Genomic DNA, 23296 nt, shown 5'->3' with positions numbered 1-23296 from the left:
TAAATGTCCTAATTGAACTAAAGCCTAATCCTGGCTTAATTTAAGCCCTGTCTGTAAAACCAGGCTGAAATGTCCTCTGGTCCTTAAAATGTCAGATTTTAGGATTTAATCTTTTATCATATGATAATTATGAGTTGAGGGGAAAAAATGTCATAGCCATTAACACCATGATGTTTATATTCTAGATAAATATTGAGATTTAATAAAAATGTACCAATGCACTAGCAAATAGATTATTGAAAATATGACGAGCTATACGACATTTTACTGATATTGCACAAAAGTCTCGGCGGAAGTGACTCAATAGCGCTTCATGCTGCAGAATAATGCACTTTAACCGCTCAGAGTTTCACAAAAAATGTCTTAAAATGTAATGTTTTCATAAATGCATTTTAATCTCCCACACTGGTCGTGTAATTATCTTAATAAGCTTTTATCGCCGCAGTAAAACGGATATTTTTCACACTGATCCTGTTTTCAACTGGATTTCTGCTCATTTGGACTGAAGGTGGACTGAAAAGCACAAAGCGACATAATTTGACGTATACTGAATTTGAGTGAGATTGGGATGTGAACACATTGAATCAAATGTGAAATATTAAAGTGTTTTAATTGTTGGAGTGACAAGTCGCTTGAGTGCAGTGCGCGAGATTAAACACGTTTGAAGAAGAGATGGACCAAAATGAATCATAAAAAGAGTATATTTATTGAAGGTAAGTCAAAAGACTTATTCATTTGTGTTTATTTGTCTTTATTGTGTTTTAATGAGCTGTTTGTCTTGTGTTCGTGTAGAAATGTGAGTATTATCCGTTAGTTTTCACCGTGTGTGTGTTAGCTCACATGCTAACCGTGCAGCTCCATTCACAAAAAAAATACACGCATCTGAGGTAATTAAACAACTAATATACTTAAATTAAAGTGCATTTTATTACACATGTGCAGTTTGAAGGTATGTCCTCTTATTTAAGTGTTTTTTTCAGTGTATGAATGCTAAAACAAACTGAGGCCTGATGCTATGAGACGATATAAACAAACCTCTGAAATCGTTGAATAACAAAAATGACATTAAAACACACTAAATGTGCTCATTCTGGCTTGCATCAAAAATTATCAAGACTTTATCTATTTTCATTCATCACCGCTGTCTGTGGATGTTTTAGCCATGTTTCTCAGTGTTTTAGCGTGGGCCCTTCATTCTCATACAGTGATACATTGTGTACAGTTGATACATATTATAATGTTATTACCCTCTCTGATACAAATGTCTACAAAAGAATATATGATCTTGTTATCAGCAGTATCATATTGCCTTCAAAATACATAAAATGCATTCATTAAATTTTTACAAATTATGTTGACTGCTCTTGCACTTTTAAAGGAAAAATGTCTGGAGATCTAAAGGTCCCTGCATTTTACAACTTGAGTTTGAAAAAGTATAAAGATGAGGCTAATTCATGTTCACTGCAGGACAGGTAAATAGGACAGCCATAAAAATTGTAGTAAACACCTATCTGTCTGTAACAATCTGAAGATCTGTGCTGAGTTTGGGTTTTAAGTTTGACATTTAGAAAAGTTGTTCTGAGAACCAGTACTATTTTAATAATAAAAAACAAATAGCTACATTCTCCTATTCCATTACTCCTGTCTGTCAACACTGTTAGGTCTCAATGCTATTGGTCTCAAGTTGTGCCAGTGGTTCAGGAATCTGAAGACAAAAGGGAGGCCACTATTGCATTGCTCCTGGATGTAAAAATGAGTTTCACAGCATTAAAGCAAAGGACAAAAAAAGTCATTTTTCATAAACTGCTGCTGAAACGGAGAACAGTACTGCTCACCGATACACATTCAGACACGGGTCCCATTCCCTCTAGATATCCAGAGTTTCTATATTAGTTTATCTATTACTAGTAATGATTACAGCATCTAGGCAGACAAATCAAAATCAAAGTCCAGAATCGAAACTTTAATGATCTTTTTACTTTAATAAATAAGGCCTTGACACTAAATTTCAAATACCAGTAAAATTTCACAATTCTTGATTCTAAAAAACTAGCCTATATGTAATTCAAATATTATTAATGACAAGTAAACGGGCAGTAATAAAATAAGAACAAATAATCAAAGTATGAACAATGGCACAAATAAATACAATAGAACAAACATACAACTGATATAAACAGTGCTTTTCATGTTTAGGTAGGTTTAACAGTTGTTTAAAGGTACAGAAATTCAAATTTAAAGTAATAAAATGTAAAATAACACTGCATAGTCTCCAATTAGCTTAAATATAGAATAATCCTAATTAAAGTTACAAAGCTTATTCAGTCAAGAGCATTGAGAGATTTTTCTCTGTCTTTTGTAGTTTAATTAACATTAAGGATTCAGACAGTAGTAGAAACATTTCACTTTAAAGTCCCCCTGTGGTGAAAAACAAGTTTTTAATGTTGTGTATATGCTTATAATATGCTTTTAGACAAACTATGTGCAAATTCATAAGTCATTATTATAGTATTTTCTCCTTAAAACTGCAGTGAACCAAAGACAATCTCAAAAACATGCTTTGAAATCGCTGGTGTTTCTGACGTCACAAACTACCTTGTAACCAATCAGATCAATGTGTGATCGTCAACGAGTGGATCTCTGAGCTGAGTGAGTCAGTGGAGGCGGGGCTCATTTGCATATTCATAGAACCATGTGTACTTAATGAGGCGAGGGTGTCAAGTTATATTCAAGCTATTTTTATCAAGAGAAAAACTTTTAGATATGTCATTATAGTGATCAAAGATGAGTTTTAAGGGATACAATTATCGACTACAAGGGGACTTTGAGACATAATGCACTGATCCAACATACTGTTTACACACGCGTTATATTTTACTCTCTTTCAACCATTCTTACACAATTTGTGCTTGATAAATCTTGTCTTCTTACATGGTTGTTTAAGAAATTAAAAGCTACACACTCCATTGAACTGATGCCAAACATATAACATGATAGAAACATGATGATCGCAGCAATAATGATCCGATCATACACTCTTAAGCATTTTCCTATTTAAACCCCAACAGTGACTTTATTTTGGCCAGGCAGTGTAGCTTGTAACATTATAAATGTCTTTAAATTTCTGACCAATTTAATACATCATTGGTGAATAAAAGTCTCATTACAAGCCTTTAGTGGTAGTTTAACTGTTACTGGGTGAGCTGATCGCCAAGTTACAGCTCATTGCATCTCAATAAATGCATGTTGAAAAAACATGTTCTGAAAGTTGATGTATATTTACATCTCATTCTTATTTCTTATTCCACTCAAGGGAAAGAGATCAAGGTAAATTGATACCTCATGATATAATCCTGTGCATGGCTGTGCTCTGATACGCTGTTCTCATGTGTTTGATAGCCCTGGATAAGTGTGAGGACAGGAGAGATGGAGGCTTTAAGCAGTCCTGGAGGTGTTCTCTCTCAGATGATAGTGAAGACGACAGCAGACATGAGTAAGGTCATTCGGCACAGAGCAGCTTACAGCCCACTCAAGCATCTCTGCATCAACGCTTTGAGTCAAACCTTATTACTGTGGTAAACAGAGAAACATCAAGGTCAAAGAGAAGATAGAAAACTATATGCCTAGTGGTCCGCTGTGCAGACGAAAAGCTACAATCAAATATCTTTTGCTGAAAGTGGACTTCACTTGTCATTATCATCGGCACAGTCCTCGAAAAAGAGATGTTTAGAAGAATGTTTAAGGTCCTCTTTTCATAACAATAAAAACATACAGTGACTAGAAGTCTGTCAAGCTTTAAAAATGAACAAAAAAAACCCTTATGAATAATAAATACATGACTTGAAATAGACTTGGTTTATGGACAAATGGATTTTTTTTTGGCGCACAACCCCGGGTCACTTTGCTTTTATTGTATGGAAAAGAGCAGGCTGGTTTATCTCTCATTCTCTCAGTTTTCACTCTAGAACTGAATCTGTGTGATGCCAGGATTCGGTGTGTCTGAAAGTGTTTATGAAGTCGGGTTTACATCAGTAAACCTGTTGGATCGAGTCTCCACGTCAGAAATAGTAGATTCAATCCTGGATGGCGGATCCTGTCAGAAGATATCCATTTAGTCTGGTATCCAAAACCTGTCAACAGCAAGTCAGACTGGTTCCCAAAATCAGTGTGTGGCACCCAAAACTGTGTTAACAGTCTTTCATCAGCCAAGACGTTGACTGAGAGACAGAGATGAGCAGAAAGCAGGACATGAAGTAATAATAATATAAAAAAGCAGGGTTTATTTATTGAGTAATCTTAGTTGCTGATGTTTGACCAACAGAAATACAAGTGTCACACCAGTCTGCTTTACCACAACATCCCATGAAGCCTTGAAATATTCCGCTTATCTCTTATTCGTGAAGACAAGCATTCCTCATTCCCTGAAACCCCACATTCATAAGATTAAATCCACTTGAAATGTAGGGAGTGAAAATGCATGAAAAGAGACCTGTGGTGTTGGGGAATAAGGTCCTGATATACTTCCAGTGAAATCGAAGATTTTACTTGAAGTGTATGAGGGTCTTAAGAATCAAACACTTCGGACCAAGCAATCAAACCAAGTGTGAAAACATCCTAAGTGTCTCTCTCTTGTTGTCCGCTAGCGCTGCCCTTATGACCATGGAGCGAGTGAGTGGCCAGCAGGAGCTTTCACCTGAGGGAATCAAGGTATTTACTCTCATATGCTCATTTTCCTTTCATTGATTTCCATTATCTTTCAATAATTGAGCCCCAATAATGCCTGTCGTTCTCTTTCCTGCTGCCCTCTGGGTCAGAATTTGTTTTGCTCTGATGGTGCTACACGTACTCCATACCTAATTGCATGTCATGGTACGATACCAGCTGAAGTATCATGTAGTATTACCGGACCAATTCTGTTGTTTGCATGCATCATTACAGGGGCTGTTCTGTTGAAGTCATTTTTACAGGTTACTCAAAGATGTTACTTTTTATGTAAAATTACATTTATATTATTATATAAAAATATTATAGTAACATTATGTATTATAATTGTAGTATGTTATATATAGATGAACTATATGTTGTAAAATATAACATTAATATAATAGATGTAGTATATATTATAATTGCACACAGTTAGTTTAATTTTTCACCTAATTTTTATATATTTTAATTGTTGCAACAAAGTGTCAAATACACAGTTTTCTAGAATGTCAATGTATGACATATGAGTCCTTCCAGAATTAGCTGGAATAAACAAACTGTTAATTATAAAGGTATTATACTTGTGGCCATATAGTGTGATTGTGGTGAGTTACATGTTTAGCCCTGGTCTCAGGTGTGTTGAACTGTGACCTTATAACCTGAGCGCTCTGATCTGTCTCTGGCAGACTCCATCCATGAAGAGCTTCAGTGCTAATGGCTCTGTGGAGACTCACGAACGACGTCCAAATCAATTAAGACCTCTTAACAGAACTGGCAAGCTTAGGTATTGTAGTTGTATGTATTTATCACCCTGGGTAAAAAAAGAGTATTTAAAATATAAATGTTATAGCTTAAAGGGGCACTCCACCCATAGGAACATTGTTTTTTATTGAAAGTGGGTCATATATGTAGTCGAAATGTAAAATAAATTTTGAATTTGGTGCCTTCGTGACCGAGGAAAGACAAAAAATAACTTCAGGACGCATTTGTATGAAAGACAACAACTCCCACAATGCACCACATTGCACAGCTCCGCAAGCCACTCCCACTAATCCAGAACAGCGCATATCTGCCTATAAGAGAAATCACTCTTCCGTCTACAAGGCTAGCTACCACCAGAGCTTGAAATTCATTTCACACAAAATGTCTAGTTAGTTGGCGAACTCATGAGTGCATTACTCCTCGTTTGTATTTCTTTCGAAAAGGTGAATTATTGCATGGTACCTGGATGTTCAGTCAGAACATGCGGCGCGAAACTAGGATAGTTCACAACACAAACGTCCGTGTCCTCGTCTGATTCAGAGATTTCGTCCAGGAGAAATTGTCATTGTTGGAATTCTTTGCCGCAGACGGACTCTATCTCTGTGTTCGTAGTTGCATAGTGAGATCACCGGCGCCACCAGTCCGCCCTAACTCGAGCCAGTCTGGGCTCCTCGTCCGCGGCAGGCAGGTCTTCTGCCTCGGCTGCTCTTCGCTATAATGCGGCTTGTAAAGGTAGCCACAAACACCTGATTCAAGCATCAGACTTCCGAAATCCTCTTCTTCTATATCATATTGAGCACTCTCCTCCGCTATTGTCATAACTTTACATCTGTCTCCACAGCGCCTGTTAGCTTAGCTTCAAACAAGATGGAGGATATTGCTTTCAGTTTCAGAGAGTAAAGTCCCACCCACTGATCTGTAATAGGTCTGTAGCGTGAGTGGGTCCCGCCCCCTGGGAAAGATGAGGAATGAGTGTCTGTAGTCTCAACAGAAATCCCCCCCTCTTACACTTCCTCCGACAATGACGCAAAATGACGATTTTTTCGTCATTGTGGGAGGAAGTGTAAGAGGTAAATAACGGATTTCTCCCGTCTCAGGGGAAAATGAGAGAGTGTTGCACGGCCATTCAATAGTATGACTGGGTTTCTAACAATGCAAAGCTTAGTGCAAATGGGTGGAGTGTCCCTTTAAAGTATTAGCCTATTTAATATTCCGTTAATTAGAAACGCATTGCAAACATCTGCTTATTTTAGATATTCTATCTTTTAAGCAATATTCTTTAAGTATTTCCATCAGATATTTATACTCATGCCTTTTGTTGCTGTTCATGGTCTCCCAGTGAAGCTGCTCACTCAGTGAGTGTGTCTGCGCACCCCAGTCGAACCAGCTATCTGATAATGAGCCCGGCACCGTCCCAAGGAGTCGTGGTTCAGGGGCGGCTCTTCCAGCACGCACAGTTCTCTTCTCCAAGCAGAAAGATGGAGCAAAGGTACGGCACTGGACCAGCTGACTTTACAGAGTAACAAGTGGCCGATGTTTGACATCAAGTAGGTCAGAATATGCTCTACTAGAAGTATCGGGAGGAATACTGCCTTGATTTTAGTTAACCGTAAGCTGTTTTCAAGTGCAAAGATAAAACAATATGAGACATAAGCCTCTGTGTTCTTGAATTTGCCCTGTTTACACCTGGTATTAAGATGTGTTTTGGTTGATCGGATCACAAGTAGACGAGTGAGACACATTCCCGTTTACATCTGGTGTTTAATCCGTCTCTTTTGTCCACTTTCAACCACTTCTGTCCTGATTTCTTCGGGGGGAGGGTCTATGGGTGGGTAAATGTGTGGGTTTTCAGATCTTTTGATCTAATGGACAAAATAAGCTCGCACAGTTTATATGAATGCACCCGGAGACGATGGGAAAACACACAGAGAGCAGCAGCTTTAGTTTCTGCTCTGACAGACACAAGACCAGCCGAACGCTGTGAGTGTGTGTTAGAAATCAGGAATGGAGAGAGAACATTGTGTTCATCTTCAAACTAGGGGTGTGCGATATCACGATTTTTGATCGTGGATGATTAAAATGTCTCCACGATCTGCTTTTGAAGAAATATCGTAGTATCGTGTTACAGTGCATTCTATCAGTCGCAGTTCTGGCGCCTCCGTCTCAACACACTGCACAATGCGACGTACACATCACACGTTAATGCAGATATGGGACAAAAGTTCATTATTTGAATGTGCTTTAAAGCCTTGCCGGTTAAACATTTCATTCATGTACTGAAGCGCTGTTCTAACGTGTGCTTTTCTGAGCGCGTACTCGCGAAGCGTAGGAACTAACAGCCTGTCAAACAGCGCCTGGATACTGGACTAAGTTATCTTTAGAGGCTCATTGCGCTAAAACTGTCAAATACACACAAGGTTTATATAAACAGGGTTGGTTATATCTAAAGTGAAAGCAAACATTTGAGAGAAAATCTGATGCGCGTGTCATACGCGTATATTAGATACATCGCATGCCTTCTTAAAGCGACAGTAACCTTATAGTAAACATGCTGCCACTTGTCCTTAAAGGGATAGTTCACCAAACAATGAGGGCCTAATGTCAGAACATCAGATGTGACGGATCTGCTGTATTTCTGAATTCTCATGCTCTCTGCCAATGTCTCTCCTGCAGATCTGATCTGATCCAAAGAGTGGAGCTGGAGAACATTCTTCTCACATGTCCACCGATGTCAGGTAAGCGGACAGAGCAGCTCCTGCACCAATGAGTCTTCTCACTTACTGACAGATACAGAGCGCATCAACATTTAGAAAGGAGTGTGAACTGGTTACTGGAGTTACTTTATGAGCAATCAAGTAAAGGGTTAATGCTGCACTATATAATCTTTTTGTTCAAAATTAAAAAATGTAAACAATGGGCGAGTATATTATAAATAATTATAAAGCCTTATTCTTAATCACACCTACTGTAATTATTTATGTTTTAGCATTGAACTGGATACTTTAATCATTCATCCATGCGTATTTACATCTTGTCTGTAAATAAAAGGGGAGAAGCTCAGGCTACTACTACAGTGGAAGTAGCTTGAAGCCACAACAACTGAACCTCAAAACGAAAAGTGTTTCCAAGCAAAAAGGGGAAGTGATAGTACCCATAATAAAACAAATAAATATAGTTTGCATTTGCATCACATTTGCTGTGGATTGTTTATTTTGTTAACAATGCCTGTCTCTAAGCAAGTTATAGCCTTGGTTATAGTTTATCTGCTCTGAATAGCAATCATTACTGTATGTCTAATGTCATTATAAAATAGTGCCATATAAAATACTTACCTACTCATCATAAAACATAACATTGATAAATATGACTGTTTTCCACTGTACATCCCTAGATTCAGGAAACATCACTATTAAGAGACGTGTCCATCAGAAACGGCGGACGATGAACAACAGTCCTGATACTGTGGGCAAACCAGTTGAGGTGAGATTGGTTTGCTCTACATTTAAATGTATGATAATTCATGTCAAATGTGCTTTTTTGTAGTTTATTCATTTTTGCCTGAACATAACTCTTAAATACAAAAATGTAAAGTTCTGTCATCAATTACTCACCCTCATGTTGTTCCAAATCCATAAGACCTGATGGCTTTATATGATGAACAGATTTCATTTAGGCTTTTAATCACACAGGCGTTTATAGAGTAGGGCTGCACCATTAGGCGTATTAATAACAAATTCAAAATAATCATTGAGATATTGGCCTGCTGTTTATTTGACCTGAAAACATTTTTTATTTATTTGACATTAACGGTATCTTGCATTGGTAGCAAGCCTCCACTATTTCTCCTGCTTGTGGGTGCCGGATGTCAAGAGTTTAAACCCCCCTAAACTGAGCTTTTCTCTTAAATGATAAGTTCACTTTAATTAGCCCATGATTTACTCACCCTCAAGCCATCTTAAACCATCCATCCATCATAAACTCCACGTGGCTCTGGGGGGTTAATAAAGGCCCTCTGAAGCAAAATAATGAGTTTGTGTAAGAAAAATATTCATATTTAAGACTTTATAAGTAAAATAACGAGCTTCCGGCCAAACGAACGTACGGATTGCACTTAAGTCTAAAGCACAACTTATGTGAGTAATGCGACGAACTGCTGATATTTACGCTACGCCATGATGCACTACGCTACTTCTGACGTCACATGTTGCGTATGTTTCGCTTTAGACACAAGTAGACGGCGTATGTTCGTTTGGCCGGAAGCTAGAATTTTACTTTGTAACGTGTTAAATATGAATATTTTTCTTACACAAACTCATTGTTTTGCTTAAATCTGAGTGAACCATCTCACAGTGACGCACTAATAAATAAAAATCGACCATATTGTTTGCCATTGTGGCTGCTGAATAAATGCACTACCATACAAAAGTATAAATTAAACATTATTTGTAATTATTGGAATTAATATTAGGAATTTCACAGTTTTAGCTTTTGAGAGAAGCTTATTAAAACTACATAGCCACCGTCTGTTTGTAGTGTTTAGACTATTCAAAGATGTAAATGGCTAAAAGGAAAAAAAGATGAGTATCTTTCTTTGCAGTCTGTCAGTATGAATTAGCATTTGTGGAGTGATCTGTGGTTTGTCTCATTTGCAACTAAATTGCTTCTCATAAAATATCAAACATGAAGACAAATTACAAGGCACTCACCAAAACCATGCATTACCAGAAGTTGTTCAGTTTACTCTCATCAATACAATTGTTATATATATATATATATATATATATATATATATAATTTTTATTTTATTTTTTATTTTATTGATTTTCCATTTGATAAAGCTAGCGCATCATCAATCAAGAGTGAAATAATTTGAGCAAAATAATCCTGATTATCAGTTAAACCATTATCGGGAAGCCATAATATAGAGCACATCAAATATGGTAAACAAAAGCTCAAACATTTAAGATTGATGCGCGAGAACCAATGAGCTTCATTCTAGCTTTTGATGTGCTGTATGTATGTGCATTGATCATTGATTGTATGTTAACAAAAGGCTGAATTACATCTGTTCATTATATAAAACGATCGTGTCTCTTCGAAAGACTTGGATTAAATTTCTCCATTCATATGGATGTGTTTTACGATCTTATTATGAACGTTTTGAACTGTCAGAAGGCGCGTTTCCATTACAGATTTGTGTAAAACTTTTGCAAATTATTATTATTATTATTATTACTATTATTATTACTATTATTATTATTATTTTTATTTATTTTTATAAATGTCGACAAAAAACTTTTGCGAAATGACGGCGTTTCCATTAACTGATGTTATGCGACTAAAACTTCTTGGCAACGGACGTTAGGTTTATGTATATCCCAGCCACTGCACTGGCCATTATTATTAATCAAAGGAGACGCATGTGTGTTTTCATTAATTGCATTAATGGTAAGGAACGACCCTTATTATACTTGTGAGCGGCACATATGAGGAGTTTCTGGGTGTTTCTCCCTCATTTCTGCTTCGAAGTCTTGATTGTGGCATTTATTTGAGGTTTAGAATCCAGTATTCCTGTAATTATTCTGTCTATTAGGAATTTAATAAAGAAATCTGTCTTGTATTCGGTCCAAACACACCGCGTCATCTACGTCAGGTGACCTGTAAATGCGCAAAAACTGTTTCCATTGCAGTTTTGCGAAATATTTCTTTTCGATTTGCCTGAAAAACCCTCTCATGCGAGCGTAAAAACTTTTTTGCGATAAATGTGAGTTTTTGCGAAAATGACGTGTTTCCATTGGGCGTATTTTCAATTCGCAATTTCAGTTTGCACAATTTGAAGGGTAATGGAAGCGCGGCTTGATTTTTGGGTGAATAGACTTTCAGTGGAGGGACATGCATCTCTCAGACTTCATTAAAATATCTTCACTTGTGTAACAAAGACGAATGAAAGTCTTACGGGTTTGGAACTACATGAGAGTTTTTGGGTGAACTATCCCTTAAAGTCTAAATGATGTCTTCCCACACCCGGCAGCCCCTTCAACCTGATGATTACCTCACAGTTTGTGGTAAATGTAGCCAGCCAAGTGAGGACCATGTAAAATGTGACCGCTGTGGAAATATCCTTCCTGCTGAGACTCTTTCTGCTGTTACATCATCACTGCCCCTTCGGCCCTCGGTTCCCTCGCAGACGCCCAGCCTTCAGATCAGCAGAAGCTTTTATGAGCCGCCCTCTGGGGGGTGCTCTCAACAGCTAGACGTCATCATAAACCCATCGGTGCGGATCACCCATGGAAACATGCTCGTCCCGCACAACGGACGAGCCGCCGCCACTTCTGGAAGCTCAGCGTGTAACGGACACAAGCCAGCTGGAGGCAAGAAACAGCAGGCCACCAAACTATGTGAATTAAACGACCCTAGTAAGTACGACTACACTTCAAACTCTTACATCCCTATCACATTATGCTACACCAATCATCTCAGACATTTGTTGTGTTGTTTTCGGTTAGCCGGTTCGATTAGCTTTGCTTAGAAAGGCGCACATAAAAGTGGTCCATAAGGGTAGGGACACACCAAGCAGACGCCAAAGAACTAGCGCTGATGAAAGCCGACTGTGTTGCCGCCTGCGTCGGGGCAGAAAAACTGCACTTGAACACAGAGAACTACAGCCAACTCTCAGCTAGCATGCGCGTTCTGCGCCTGCGTGGAAATGAGACAACTCTATATCTGCAGATATATTTGTCTATGTTTGTCATTCAAAAAGGGCAATCGACGCAGTAGATACACAAACCGTAAACAAAGCAGCGCATGCAAAAACCGCTTTGAATATCAATCCTGCTGATGTCAATATCAATCCTCCACTATGCTCATGTTAATATTGAAATATTCACCCAGTAACACAGATTACGTACAAGTGGAACTGCCTTCTATCTGTACCTCCTTGACTTCTTTGCTCGCTGTTTTGCTATTATTCTCATGCACTTATCATTCACTAAGCTGAGCAGCCAATCAGAGTTCTCTCTCTCACCGACGGCCTGACGCTGAATCGGCCCAAAAAACCCAGAGGGCGTCCGACTAGAGCCAATGGGGAGGAACCATAGACTGTAAAAAAATATGGACGTAGTGTCCGTGACGTCACCCATAGGTTTCTGAAGACCGTTTTTGAAGCCTAAAGTGGGCGTGGCCGACCGTCGCCATCTTGGCAGCGCATCACTCCCGAATTTATTTATTTTTACAGTCAGACAATGAGCTGAGGTAACGTGACGGCTAACAGACAGCAGACAAACGGCTAATGATGACTAATGACCACAGCAGCGGGAATCCACCTGTCATTTAAAAGTGGACACACCCTTAATTATGCAGAACTTTAAGGCTTAATATAATTTAAACTGATGAGTTATAAAAAAATTCACCCCCCTCACAGTCGTCATGAAGGGCAGAATTAGCTGTATAGACCAAAGCCACTTTTTGCTCCAGGCTGTAAACGTGTTTTTTTCTGCTGTAAAGTTGGGCATTTCAACATGGGGGAGATGCAGATTTGACTCACTTTTGCAGCCAGCCTCAAGCGGCCAGTTGATGAATTGCCGTTTAATTCACTTCCGTGTTGGTTTCAAGAGAGAGACAGGGAGGTTGCCGCTTGGGCGGAACACACCGAAAAAACAACGTCGACCGGCACTCAAAAACGGCACGATCGATCGTCGACTTGGTGTGTCCCGGGATTAAGTCTAATGAAGACATTATAACCTTGTGAGGAACAGACCCAATATCAGTAGGGTTGTAACAACTAATCGATTATAGATTATGAAAATAATCAACACCGCTTTTGATTGATTAATCACATCTGTACACTGTGCACAGAAAACATCTGCCAGTCATGTCACTTTACAAGCATTTCTATAGACAAAACACCTGGGCCTGTATTAGGGCTGAACGATATGGACAAAATTTCATATCTCGATTTTCATGCCAGATATCTCGATATCGATACGATATAATATATATATATATATATAATATATATATATATATATATATATATATATATATATATATATATATATATATATATATATATATAATACAGAATCTGAATTAAAATGTGTTTGATTTAAGCCTACATTTCAAAATTTTGTGTCAGAAAATGTATTGTTTTTAAGCCTTTCGCACGTACGATCACACAGGTGTAATCAGTCTAGGCTGGTCCCTGGAGCGTACGATCAAGTGCATCACATGATCAACTGCTAAATTCAAATGTTGAATTTAGCCAGAGACAGGCGCGCTCAGAGCTGTCATATATCACAACTTTTCAGTGTTTTCAACCACATACTGTTTATTTTAGGTTTCAAACATATAAATTCACATAAGTACTAAAAAAACAATACATTTAGAGTTTGTAAAATACACACTGATGTCTATGGAAGAGGTAATAATAATCCTTTCCATTATAATTCGACACGTTTTATTCATATCAGATACACATTGTGTAAGTAACTTCAATGTTTACTCTATTCTATTCCCAGTTCACCAGCCACTTACTTTTAAGTATTTCGGGAGAAGTGGATGAATTCACGTGTTGTAAACATAGAGGTTGTAAATCCAACAGATCCGATTCTCTGAACTGCGTCTGCGGCACAAACTAACACGGCGGCGCCCATCGCGCATACAGCTCAACTAACGCGATCGTTATAAAGGTGTTTAAACAACAATATACTTCCACTTGCATGTATTTGACAATCGGAATATCAGATATGTCATGCCATAGCTAACACATTTGTGAATATTCTGAATAAAAAAAGGAAAAATGACATAAAAGCAGATCATCATTCATTCAGCTCTGTTGCTGCTGCGGTGTGTCACGTGACAAGCAATGACGCGTCACCATGGAAACGCCGCCCCCCCTCTCACAATATAGTTCCCACGTCCCTGGTAGTGTGTGCGCGCTGGCTTTAGCGGTGCATTCAAGGGCACTCGTAAAACTGATGTTTGTTGTGACTGCCAGAGTTGTATGCAGGGCGAGCGCGGAGAGGGGAAATCTATATCGTCTATATCGTTGCTTTTTTCGATAGTAATATCTTGAAAGTTCATATCTAGATATAGATACGATAACGATATATCGTTCAGCCCTAGCCTGTATTCATAAAGATTCTAAGAATCCTCTCAGAAAACTCTTAATTTAGCTTAAAAACTTTTATGTAGGAGTCTTAGCTTAAGAGCGATTCGGGACCGATCTGAGAGCAACTCTGAGCAAGGAAAAGACAAAAACTTTTATCTTAGTGAGGAGGCGGGGTTGACCCCGTTGCTATGCATGACACTATCTTTTGACGACTGTGATTGGTTGGTTGACCAAGAAGGAAAAAAAGAGTGATTTTAAGTATAGGGTCTATTCTAAGCCTTCACTTTGAAATTACATGCGTAATTTTTCCTATTTGACCGTTCACACACACACACACACACACACACATTATATATGTGTATATAAATCCTTTTTTTTTTTTTTACCATGCTGTTAATTTCCTATAAGGTATTTGATTGGCTTAGAATGATAAAAATTGTTCCACTCTTTCCAATTACACTGATTACTGGCATGTCTATTTAAGTGGTGGTTTGAATGTTGGTTTTAATGTATCAAACATGGAATTTTCCCAGTTGCCAAATATCGTAATGTAGTGATTACTTTCATTTCAGGTGCTATGGCATTTCTGCGCTGTGTTGGAGATATTAGCGTGTCTCTAATAAGATCAGTCTCAAACATGATCCCTGCACGATCTAATCTATAGCGTCTTATTAACTCACTTATTAACTTGTCTGCAACACATTTCTTCTCCTTCTTCGTCTTTCTGTCATTTTCTCCTCTGCTAAAGAAACTCTTAAGCCTCTTAAAAGTCCTCATCCGTGCTCTTTGAACTTAAGACCTCTTTTAAGGGTTAAGATGCTTTCTGAATTACTTTTTTCCTTACTAGGATTTTTTCTTCAATTTTAAGAGTAAACGCCCACATTTCTAAGAATTTTCTTAGAATTTTGTCACTAGGAGCTACTCTTTGCATTAAGATTCTTTATGAATACGGGCCCTGAAATATAGCAGAGGACACAGACTGAGCTGCTACAGGAGACGTGCAAGATCCTAATCTTGAGAATGCTTTATATAGTATGCTTCAAACTAATTCGTCAGCATTTGGTTTGACACGGCTTGGTTTGTCAGATCTGGCAGGGTGCGTTGTGTGTTGTTTAGGGGTGGGGATCTTTTGGTACCTCGCGTTTCGGTTCAAACCGATTCTTGAGGTCACGATATGCATAGGTTCGATTCTACTTTAATGTTTTGTGTTACTTTTCTTTTATTTGACTGGTAGACAGTTTAATAGACCTTGAAGAAAAAAAATCCCACTGAATTAAATGTGAACCTTGAAATGCATTTTGTTTTATTATTAAGCTGACTGCAGTCATTACACACATGCCTGGAAGTAATAAAGCAAGGCAGGCATTTTTAGTTTATTTTTGATATGAAAAATAGGAACAAAGAAGCAAATTACAAACAATAGGGAAAAAAACAAAAGAGAACTTTTTCAGGAACATTAGCCTAGGTTTATTTAACATGTATAAGAAATACATATCGCAGTATTTCTTTCTTTGTCTTCATCTATCTTATGACTGACTTACTAACAATTTATTATATTTTTCTTTTTTAATAACCTTCCACAAACCCAAGTGCATAACAAAAGAAGAGGAACATACAACTTGCAACAAAGCAACGTCCAATAATGTTACTGATAATAATAAACTAAATAAATAGAATAAATATTATACAATATTCTTAGTGTTCAATAACTGTTCAAAAAGCATTTTTGATCAGACTTAACCAAAAGATGTCATATGAGATGACAGCAGTAATCCAGTGTTGTTTGTGTGTTTTGATGAAATGCAGTTGTGCTGTCCAGTGATGAGGATGAAGATAGTGATAATGTCAGCAGCACCGGGACGGTCAACCGTTTAGACAGCGTGTCTCCAAGGCCAGCGGACTCTGCCCACTCGTCTCCAGCGCCCTCCGGTGGCCGGGTGGAAGCAGCGGTGAAAGCAGCCGGGGAACACGAGGACCCTAGTGCTGACTTTTTCACACAGGCAAACCACAGAAACCCGCTGCCCAGGAGGAGTCGAATGAGAGATTCAGTAAGGAGTGTTACATGTGTTTGCTATTTATTTATTTATTTTTTTTTTTTTGTCTAATAACAAAAATTCAGTAAAAATTATTTGTAGAGCACCTGCCATCCAATATTCACAACAAGCTTTGATAGTTTTGATTTGAAAATAAATCTGAGCTTTCTAATTATGTCAGTTTTATCTCAAAATAAAAACAAGAAAAACTGTTTTGGCGCTCTTTAATGTGGCGTGACAGATCGCTGTAGCGCCTCAGTTGAAGCGGCACGTGAACCGAGCATCTCTTCCTCAACTGCAGAAAGACCACAATAAAACAGCCTTTAAACTGTCATGTAATGCTGCATTTACCTCAAGAAAGACCTCATTTAATGTCCATAGCTTGCTAGCTAGAAAAAATATCTTCATTTTTATGATAGCCCCTAATTAAATGTTTATATTTGAGCAGTTGAAATTAGAGTAGAAACTAATTATATTATTAAAAAGTTAATAAAAAACAGCCATATGTGCAATTTAAATGTAGAATTGAGCAGTTGAAATTTTAAGAAACATGCAGATCCGTAAAACTGAAGAACTCTTTACAGGATGTAGAGTGTGTGTTCATTTGTTATTCGTGTTGTGTTTGGATTTTTTTATTGGTATATTTCTCTTGCAGTTTGGGAACACTGTGTGTGAAGATCCATCTCCGTCTAAGAAGAGGAAAATGGAGCAGGCGCAGATGTTGGGCAGTATTATTCTGGAGTGCAGGAGCGTGAGGATTGGCACACTACGCAGGATGGTCACTAAACCTGTCGTGGTGAGATCACTTAAACCAAACACCGGTTTCAGATCATGTGCAGGATTGGGAAATTAGATTTTATTTTTTTAATACTCAAATTGAATGATGATCTTGACGTTCAGTTCTATTGCTTAGTTGGGGACATTTAATTTAATATTCAACAATATTATTGATCTGCCTGCATTGACACCATTATATGAGAACTGAGCTGAGCGATGACATCACGGTTTTCTCCAGAGCGGCTATATACATATAAATGAACTAAATTAATAACTTTTTTACAACAAAAATTAAACATCACTGAGCTCACTTTAAAGCTGGACTGTGACGCTATTTTCTTCTAGAAACAAACTGTTGCATTATTTTCCTGTAAAGCTGCTTTGAAACAATCTGTGTTGTAAAAAGCGCTTTATAAATATAGGTGACTTGTTGAACAACATGCGTGTGCGTGGTTCACCCAAAAATGAAAATTCTGTCATTAATTACTCACCCTCATGTCGTTCCAAACCCGTAAGTTTTTCTTTTTCTCCTTTTCGCTGCAAATCAGCGCACAGACAATTTGGATCGCAATAATTTTTGATATCAATTTCAGTCTCGCACGAGAACTCTGGTGTCACGCACGCGTGATCTTGCATTATTTCCTTGTCACTTCTCGCATGTGTTTGGTTGTGAAACATGGTTTGTGGACCAGACAGTTGTTGTCGACGATTCTTTCTTTTGTAAAGTTATGCAATGTGAAACCTCCTGTCGCCGACCCATCATGCAGTGTGAACACATCAGCAACTGAATGTTACCCCAGACAGTCGTGCAGTGTGAAAAGAACAGTGACCCCACTACTTTGAAAATCGTGCAGTGTGAACTCAGCATAAAGGGCACAGCTGATTGGTTCCTGCCATATCAGTAGCCATGACAAGTGTCTTTTTCTTCCTTTAGTTTACAGTGGACTACATTCAGCTGGAGACAGAAGGTAAGATACAGCTTTGAAAAAAAGTAAAGTAGAAAGAGACGTTATGTTGTCAAAGGTCTCTAGTATTACTTGATGATTTGTAAAATAAGTGTCTGTTCCAGTCTCATTTGTCATTTGTTCCCTGTGGTGTTGTGATTTTGAAGGTCCTGAGGTGGACGTGCTGGAGAACGTTAATTTGAAGTCGTCTGAGCTGACCGGATGCGAGTGGTGTAACGTCAGGAAGCTGCCGGTTCTCTTTCTGCAGACTAACGATAAAGAGTGCCAGCGTTTACAGGCCGAGCTGCAGATGTCTAAGGACAATGAAGGAATATGGTACGACTGCAACGGCAACAGTGAGTATCGGAACTAAATCAAGCATCAAAAGTTAACGTAAGGATCAGTGCACAAATATAAAGTTAGTTCTGGGGAAATTTTTGGCAGCATTTTCTTGTAGATGCAGCAACAGACTAAAGGCCAATTCACACTTCACTGACCAACACAGACAAACTATAGTATGTCACTTCTCAGTAGGGCTGCACAATATTGGGAAAAACATACATTGTGATATTTTGATTTTCTTATATATATATATATATTTTCACCAGATGATTAGAATAGCTCTATTTGTAAAGAATTAATCATTCTAGAATAATTGGGGTGATTTTGTAAGGTGAATCTGCATAGAAAATAAACAAATTACAGGTTCAGAAATTGAATATTCAAATGTAAAATAACAGTTTTCACTGTATAAATGAAATATAACTCATATAATTAATTAATTAATAAATATAATTAGTCTTTGTTAAAGCTACAAGTCATTTTCTTTCTCTTTTGTTGATTGATCACCATTGGTGACACAAACAGCTGCGGGTACATTAGGCTGCTGTCAGTTTAAGGACGAATGCACAGACACAATATAAATGACACGCATTCATTTTCTTTCTCTGTTTACAACACATAACCGACTGTGTTTACGAGGATACTCGCCGAGACGGGCATTTTGACTTCATTTTGCGTGCATGTGTCCTAGGGCTGAACGATTTATCGCAACAAAACCGCACGCGATTTGCGATTATTTTATGCGCAGTTTGTCAGTGGAGTGCAGCTGATTGGTAGTAAACACTGCCCCATTTGAACGCCAGAGGGCGCTCTAATGCAAACACGATAAATATGCCCTGCTGCAGAAGTACAATAATGCACATCATTCCAGGAAATCCCTATCGCTGTAGCTGAATAAACAGAAGATTGAAACACTTTGATTAAACATAACTTATAAATGCACGATTGCCTTATTCTGTGTAAGAAGCTCATCATCTCACAGAAGGAGGAGCTCAGCTGTCGTTATGAAGTGAGTTTGGAGTAAATGCATGTTATTAAATATTGTCTGTTATTGGACGAGATTCATAAATGCTTCTCATGTTTTGGAAAGATGTTTGACGCGTGTTGTTTTTTCAAATGCACGTTATAAGTGACTCAAACTCACAGTGCTTTCATAAGGAGCAGCGTTTACAGAGCCGTACATCAATGACAAACTGCGCATAAAAAATAATCGCAGCCTTTGCGATTTTAAAATCGCGATAAGCCATCTCGATTTAAGTGCGATTACATGGAAAGTGCGATTAATCGTTCAGCCCTAATGTGTCCGTTTAAGCTCTAAAGAAAGAGAAAGCGAGCTGAATTCGGCTTTCACGTGCTGTCTTGCGTGGCTCTGTGTGTGCGCACGCGAGTCCTCTTGCGCTTGATCCCTGACTCAACTTAAAAACACTCAAAAACTTGAAAATCTTTCACTCTGATGGTTAAACTTTGCAGTTAATCCGCAAATCACATGCGTTCCGAACCGGGGGACAGCTGGCCCGTACGGATCAACTAAACTCTGTTAAACTTGACATCGCACATCCATGCGCGCACATCGCGAGATCAATGCTAAAACGATATATCGTGCAGCCCTAACTTCTCAGAAATTCCACAACCCGACAAATGCCGAATCAACATGTTCAGTCGGTGAAATCAACCGGCACGAACAGACGCAGACAGGGAAGCACACTGAGCCGAGTCTCTTGCTGTTGGTCAGTGTCTGAGGGTGCAGACCGATGCTGACACTTTCGGAGCCACTGTACATGTGCTTATTGTAAATGTCCAAATCAGTTCAAATGAGTTGATGATCAATATTGCAGCTGTTTATAGTTTTTTCCACGCGATCGATAGAAAGGTCTCACACAAAAATCATGACCACTGTCATGTATCTATTTGTTTTCATCGCTGGGAAATTAACCTGTTAAGCTGCAACCCCACTTATGAAAAATCCCCAGAAATGACATACCCAAACTGAAACAGATACAGTTCATGAACCCTTTGTACTAAAAGCACAAGTATGGTCTCATTTGAAAGCTGACACCTGGCTGTTTATTGTAAATGTAGAATTAATTATTGTCATAATGAATTTTTTTTTTATAAATAGCTTCAAAGTTTTGTAAAGTTATTAGAAATTAATTTTTATGAAACATCCTCATGAAAATAAAATTGAAGTTGGCACTGTAGCAATCTAGAAATGCACTACAGCTAAAGCCACATGTCTAAACATTTTATGTTTAAAATCTGAAGATAATAAGTCCAAAACTCTGTATTTAGTTAAATGTTTTTCAAGACCATGTCAAATTACTTTATTTTGATTTGACTCTAAAATGCAACTGATGTTTATTGTCATCTTCTAAGCATCTATCCAGTATATTGTCTCTATTGTTTTGTGGTGCAAACGATCCCCATTCAGTGTCAGTCTCTCCTGCACACATTCACACCTCTCCAGACTGGTTATGGCTCTAAATAGTGTTGTCACGGTACCAAAATTTCAGTATTCGGTACCGATACCAGTGAAAATCCACGGTTCTCGGTACCAATTTCGGTACCAAAGCTTAATTTAGATTAAATTTACATAATTATATTAAAGTGTATATCACAGTTACAAAGATGGAAACTGTAGTATTAAAAACACTTTACAATAAGATTCCATTTGTTGGATAACATTAGATAAAATGACCTAACAAAAAAACAATAGTTATATACTGTCGCAATTATTCTCCTTTAGGGGTTAATTTAAAAATACATTTTTAAAATCAAAAGTTAACATTATTTCTGTTAACATTATTTAATGCACAATGAATGAAGTGAACAAACATGACCAATCAAGTGTTTGTATTAAATAACATTCACAAACATTAATGTTGTAAAAATATATTGTTCACTCAATGTGTTATGTTAGATAACGCATTAAGTGATGTTAATGAATGGTATCTTATTGTAGCATTACCAAACTATACAGGAGATAAAATATGTTTTATTTGACTTGACTATACTTTTATTTAATCCAAAACTGTATTCATATTTAACTTTAAAAGGGCTTTTTAAACCTGCTAAGAGTTATCCAGCCAAGAATAAGACTAGAACTGCTTTTCTGACGGACTGATATTAATGACGGCTTTTTATTTCTCATCTCCATAAATATATCTAGTAGTAAAGCTAATGCAAGGGCTAGAAATCAATTAATAGGCCTATGTCACACTTCCTCGTCGTCATGGAGAGCGCAGTTCGCACAAGCGTTTGTACTCTCCCGTGGCGTCTGTCGTTGCTATGCATCCATGAACGCGGATGGAAAAGCGAGCGCGCCGCTTCTATTATGAGCGCGCTTGCCGCGCGCCATTTGAAATAACGTATCTGCACGCGCAAAAACATCAGCACCACATCAGCAGCAGCACCGCCGATCGCCATCAGCGCTTTTATGAAGAGGACGCAACTGCACGCGCATCAAGTACCGGGTTTGAGAAAACCTGGTACCGTGACGTTTAAAAAAAAATTAGTACCGACTTGGTACCGAAGTACCGGGTCTTTTGACAACACTAGCTCTAAATATGCATTTCTTTTGTCTGCATTATAGCTACTAACGACTGGCTATTCACAGGCTATTCAATAGGGTTTCAGTCCCTAATTTCTTTTCTCAAAGTTCACCTCACATTTTAAACTGTATCAGATGCATTTTTTGAATAAAGAAACATTTCAGTAAGCGTTCAAAAAATCATAAAAGTATAACTTCTAGGTGGCAGCCTGGCAGGTGCACCTGGGGCTAGCTAGCATGTTAGCTTAGCACACCATCAATACACGACAATTTATGAGATTAAAACCATGTTTGTGTTCCAAACTTACTTTATAACGCAAGTAGAGTATTTTAAATAATCTTCTGTGATCTAATTTGGCTTCAGATAAAAAAAATCAGACAGAAAATATACTATTGGTATAGTATTCTGCACAATGATTCTATATAGATTAGCATTACATTATAAATATAATCTATTATTATGGAAATACCTGGCATGGCTTGAAAAACACAGGTAACTCAAATATCATAGCAAACATGTTTATTGTCTTCAAAACGTCTGTATCTGCATTTTACAGCGCGATCTCTTGTTAGCTTTGTGTGTATCAGTGACGTCCAGGAATGTCACATGATCATGGCTCTTCTTCATGTTCTAAATATGGACTAATACTGTGCACAGGGCGGCGAGGGCGCCCTCAGGCTATTGGTATGAATTGAAAACACAGTATAAGAGTATGCAAGCACTCATAATGATTACATCGACGTATTTGGGTATAAATTCAATCAATATTATTCCTGTCTATAGAAATCTGATGTAAACCTATGAGAATATATCAATATTTCTCCAAATCTGCACATTTTTGAGCTAAAAGCCCTGAAGGACGTTGTTTTGTGTATCGCTGTCATGACGACAGCACAGAGTTTTTTATGAATGAAAGCGGCTGACGCGCATAATTCATATCAAAGGTATCGACTCATTTTTTCATTTCATAACTCCTGACACAAATTAAGAAATAACTGTCGCTATAAGTTTATCAGAATACATTAGTGGTCAAATACTAAAACTTGAGTCTTATATCTTTTTAATGATGTATAGTTT

General features: G+C 37.9%; 1 protein-coding gene across 4 annotated transcripts in view; it reads left to right on the top strand.

Annotated features, from left to right (window-relative positions):
- The first annotated feature begins 269 nt into the window (after positions 1–269).
- senp6a (SUMO specific peptidase 6a) overlaps positions 270–23296 on the top strand; it is a 36982-nt gene continuing 13955 nt past the window's right edge. For 2 of the 4 annotated variants that reach the window (XM_084092010.1, XM_084092009.1), the window contains exons 1-12: positions 289–713; positions 3400–3493; positions 4644–4707; positions 5391–5488; positions 6806–6955; positions 8140–8201; positions 8858–8946; positions 11498–11882; positions 16382–16623; positions 17264–17404; positions 18320–18353; positions 18497–18685. In XM_084092010.1, coding sequence (XP_083948136.1) covers positions 683–713; positions 3400–3493; positions 4644–4707; positions 5391–5488; positions 6806–6955; positions 8140–8201; positions 8858–8946; positions 11498–11882; positions 16382–16623; positions 17264–17404; positions 18320–18353; positions 18497–18685 — 1579 coding nt within the window. In that variant the 5' untranslated portion in view covers positions 289–682. Of the gene's footprint in view, positions 714–3399; positions 3494–4643; positions 4708–5390; positions 5489–6805; positions 6956–8139; positions 8202–8857; positions 8947–11497; positions 11883–16381; positions 16624–17263; positions 17405–18319; positions 18354–18496; positions 18686–23296 lie in introns of all 4 variants that reach the window. The other 2 variants (XM_084092011.1, XM_084092012.1) reach the window with 2 other exon arrangements.

The sequence above is a fragment of the Abramis brama genome (genome assembly GCF_963993115.1).
Source record: "Abramis brama genome assembly, chromosome: 18".
In the NCBI taxonomy this organism is placed as follows: Eukaryota; Metazoa; Chordata; class Actinopteri; order Cypriniformes; family Leuciscidae; genus Abramis; species Abramis brama.
Note: the sequence above shows the minus strand (reverse complement) of the source record. Positions and strands in the feature narration are given on the sequence as shown.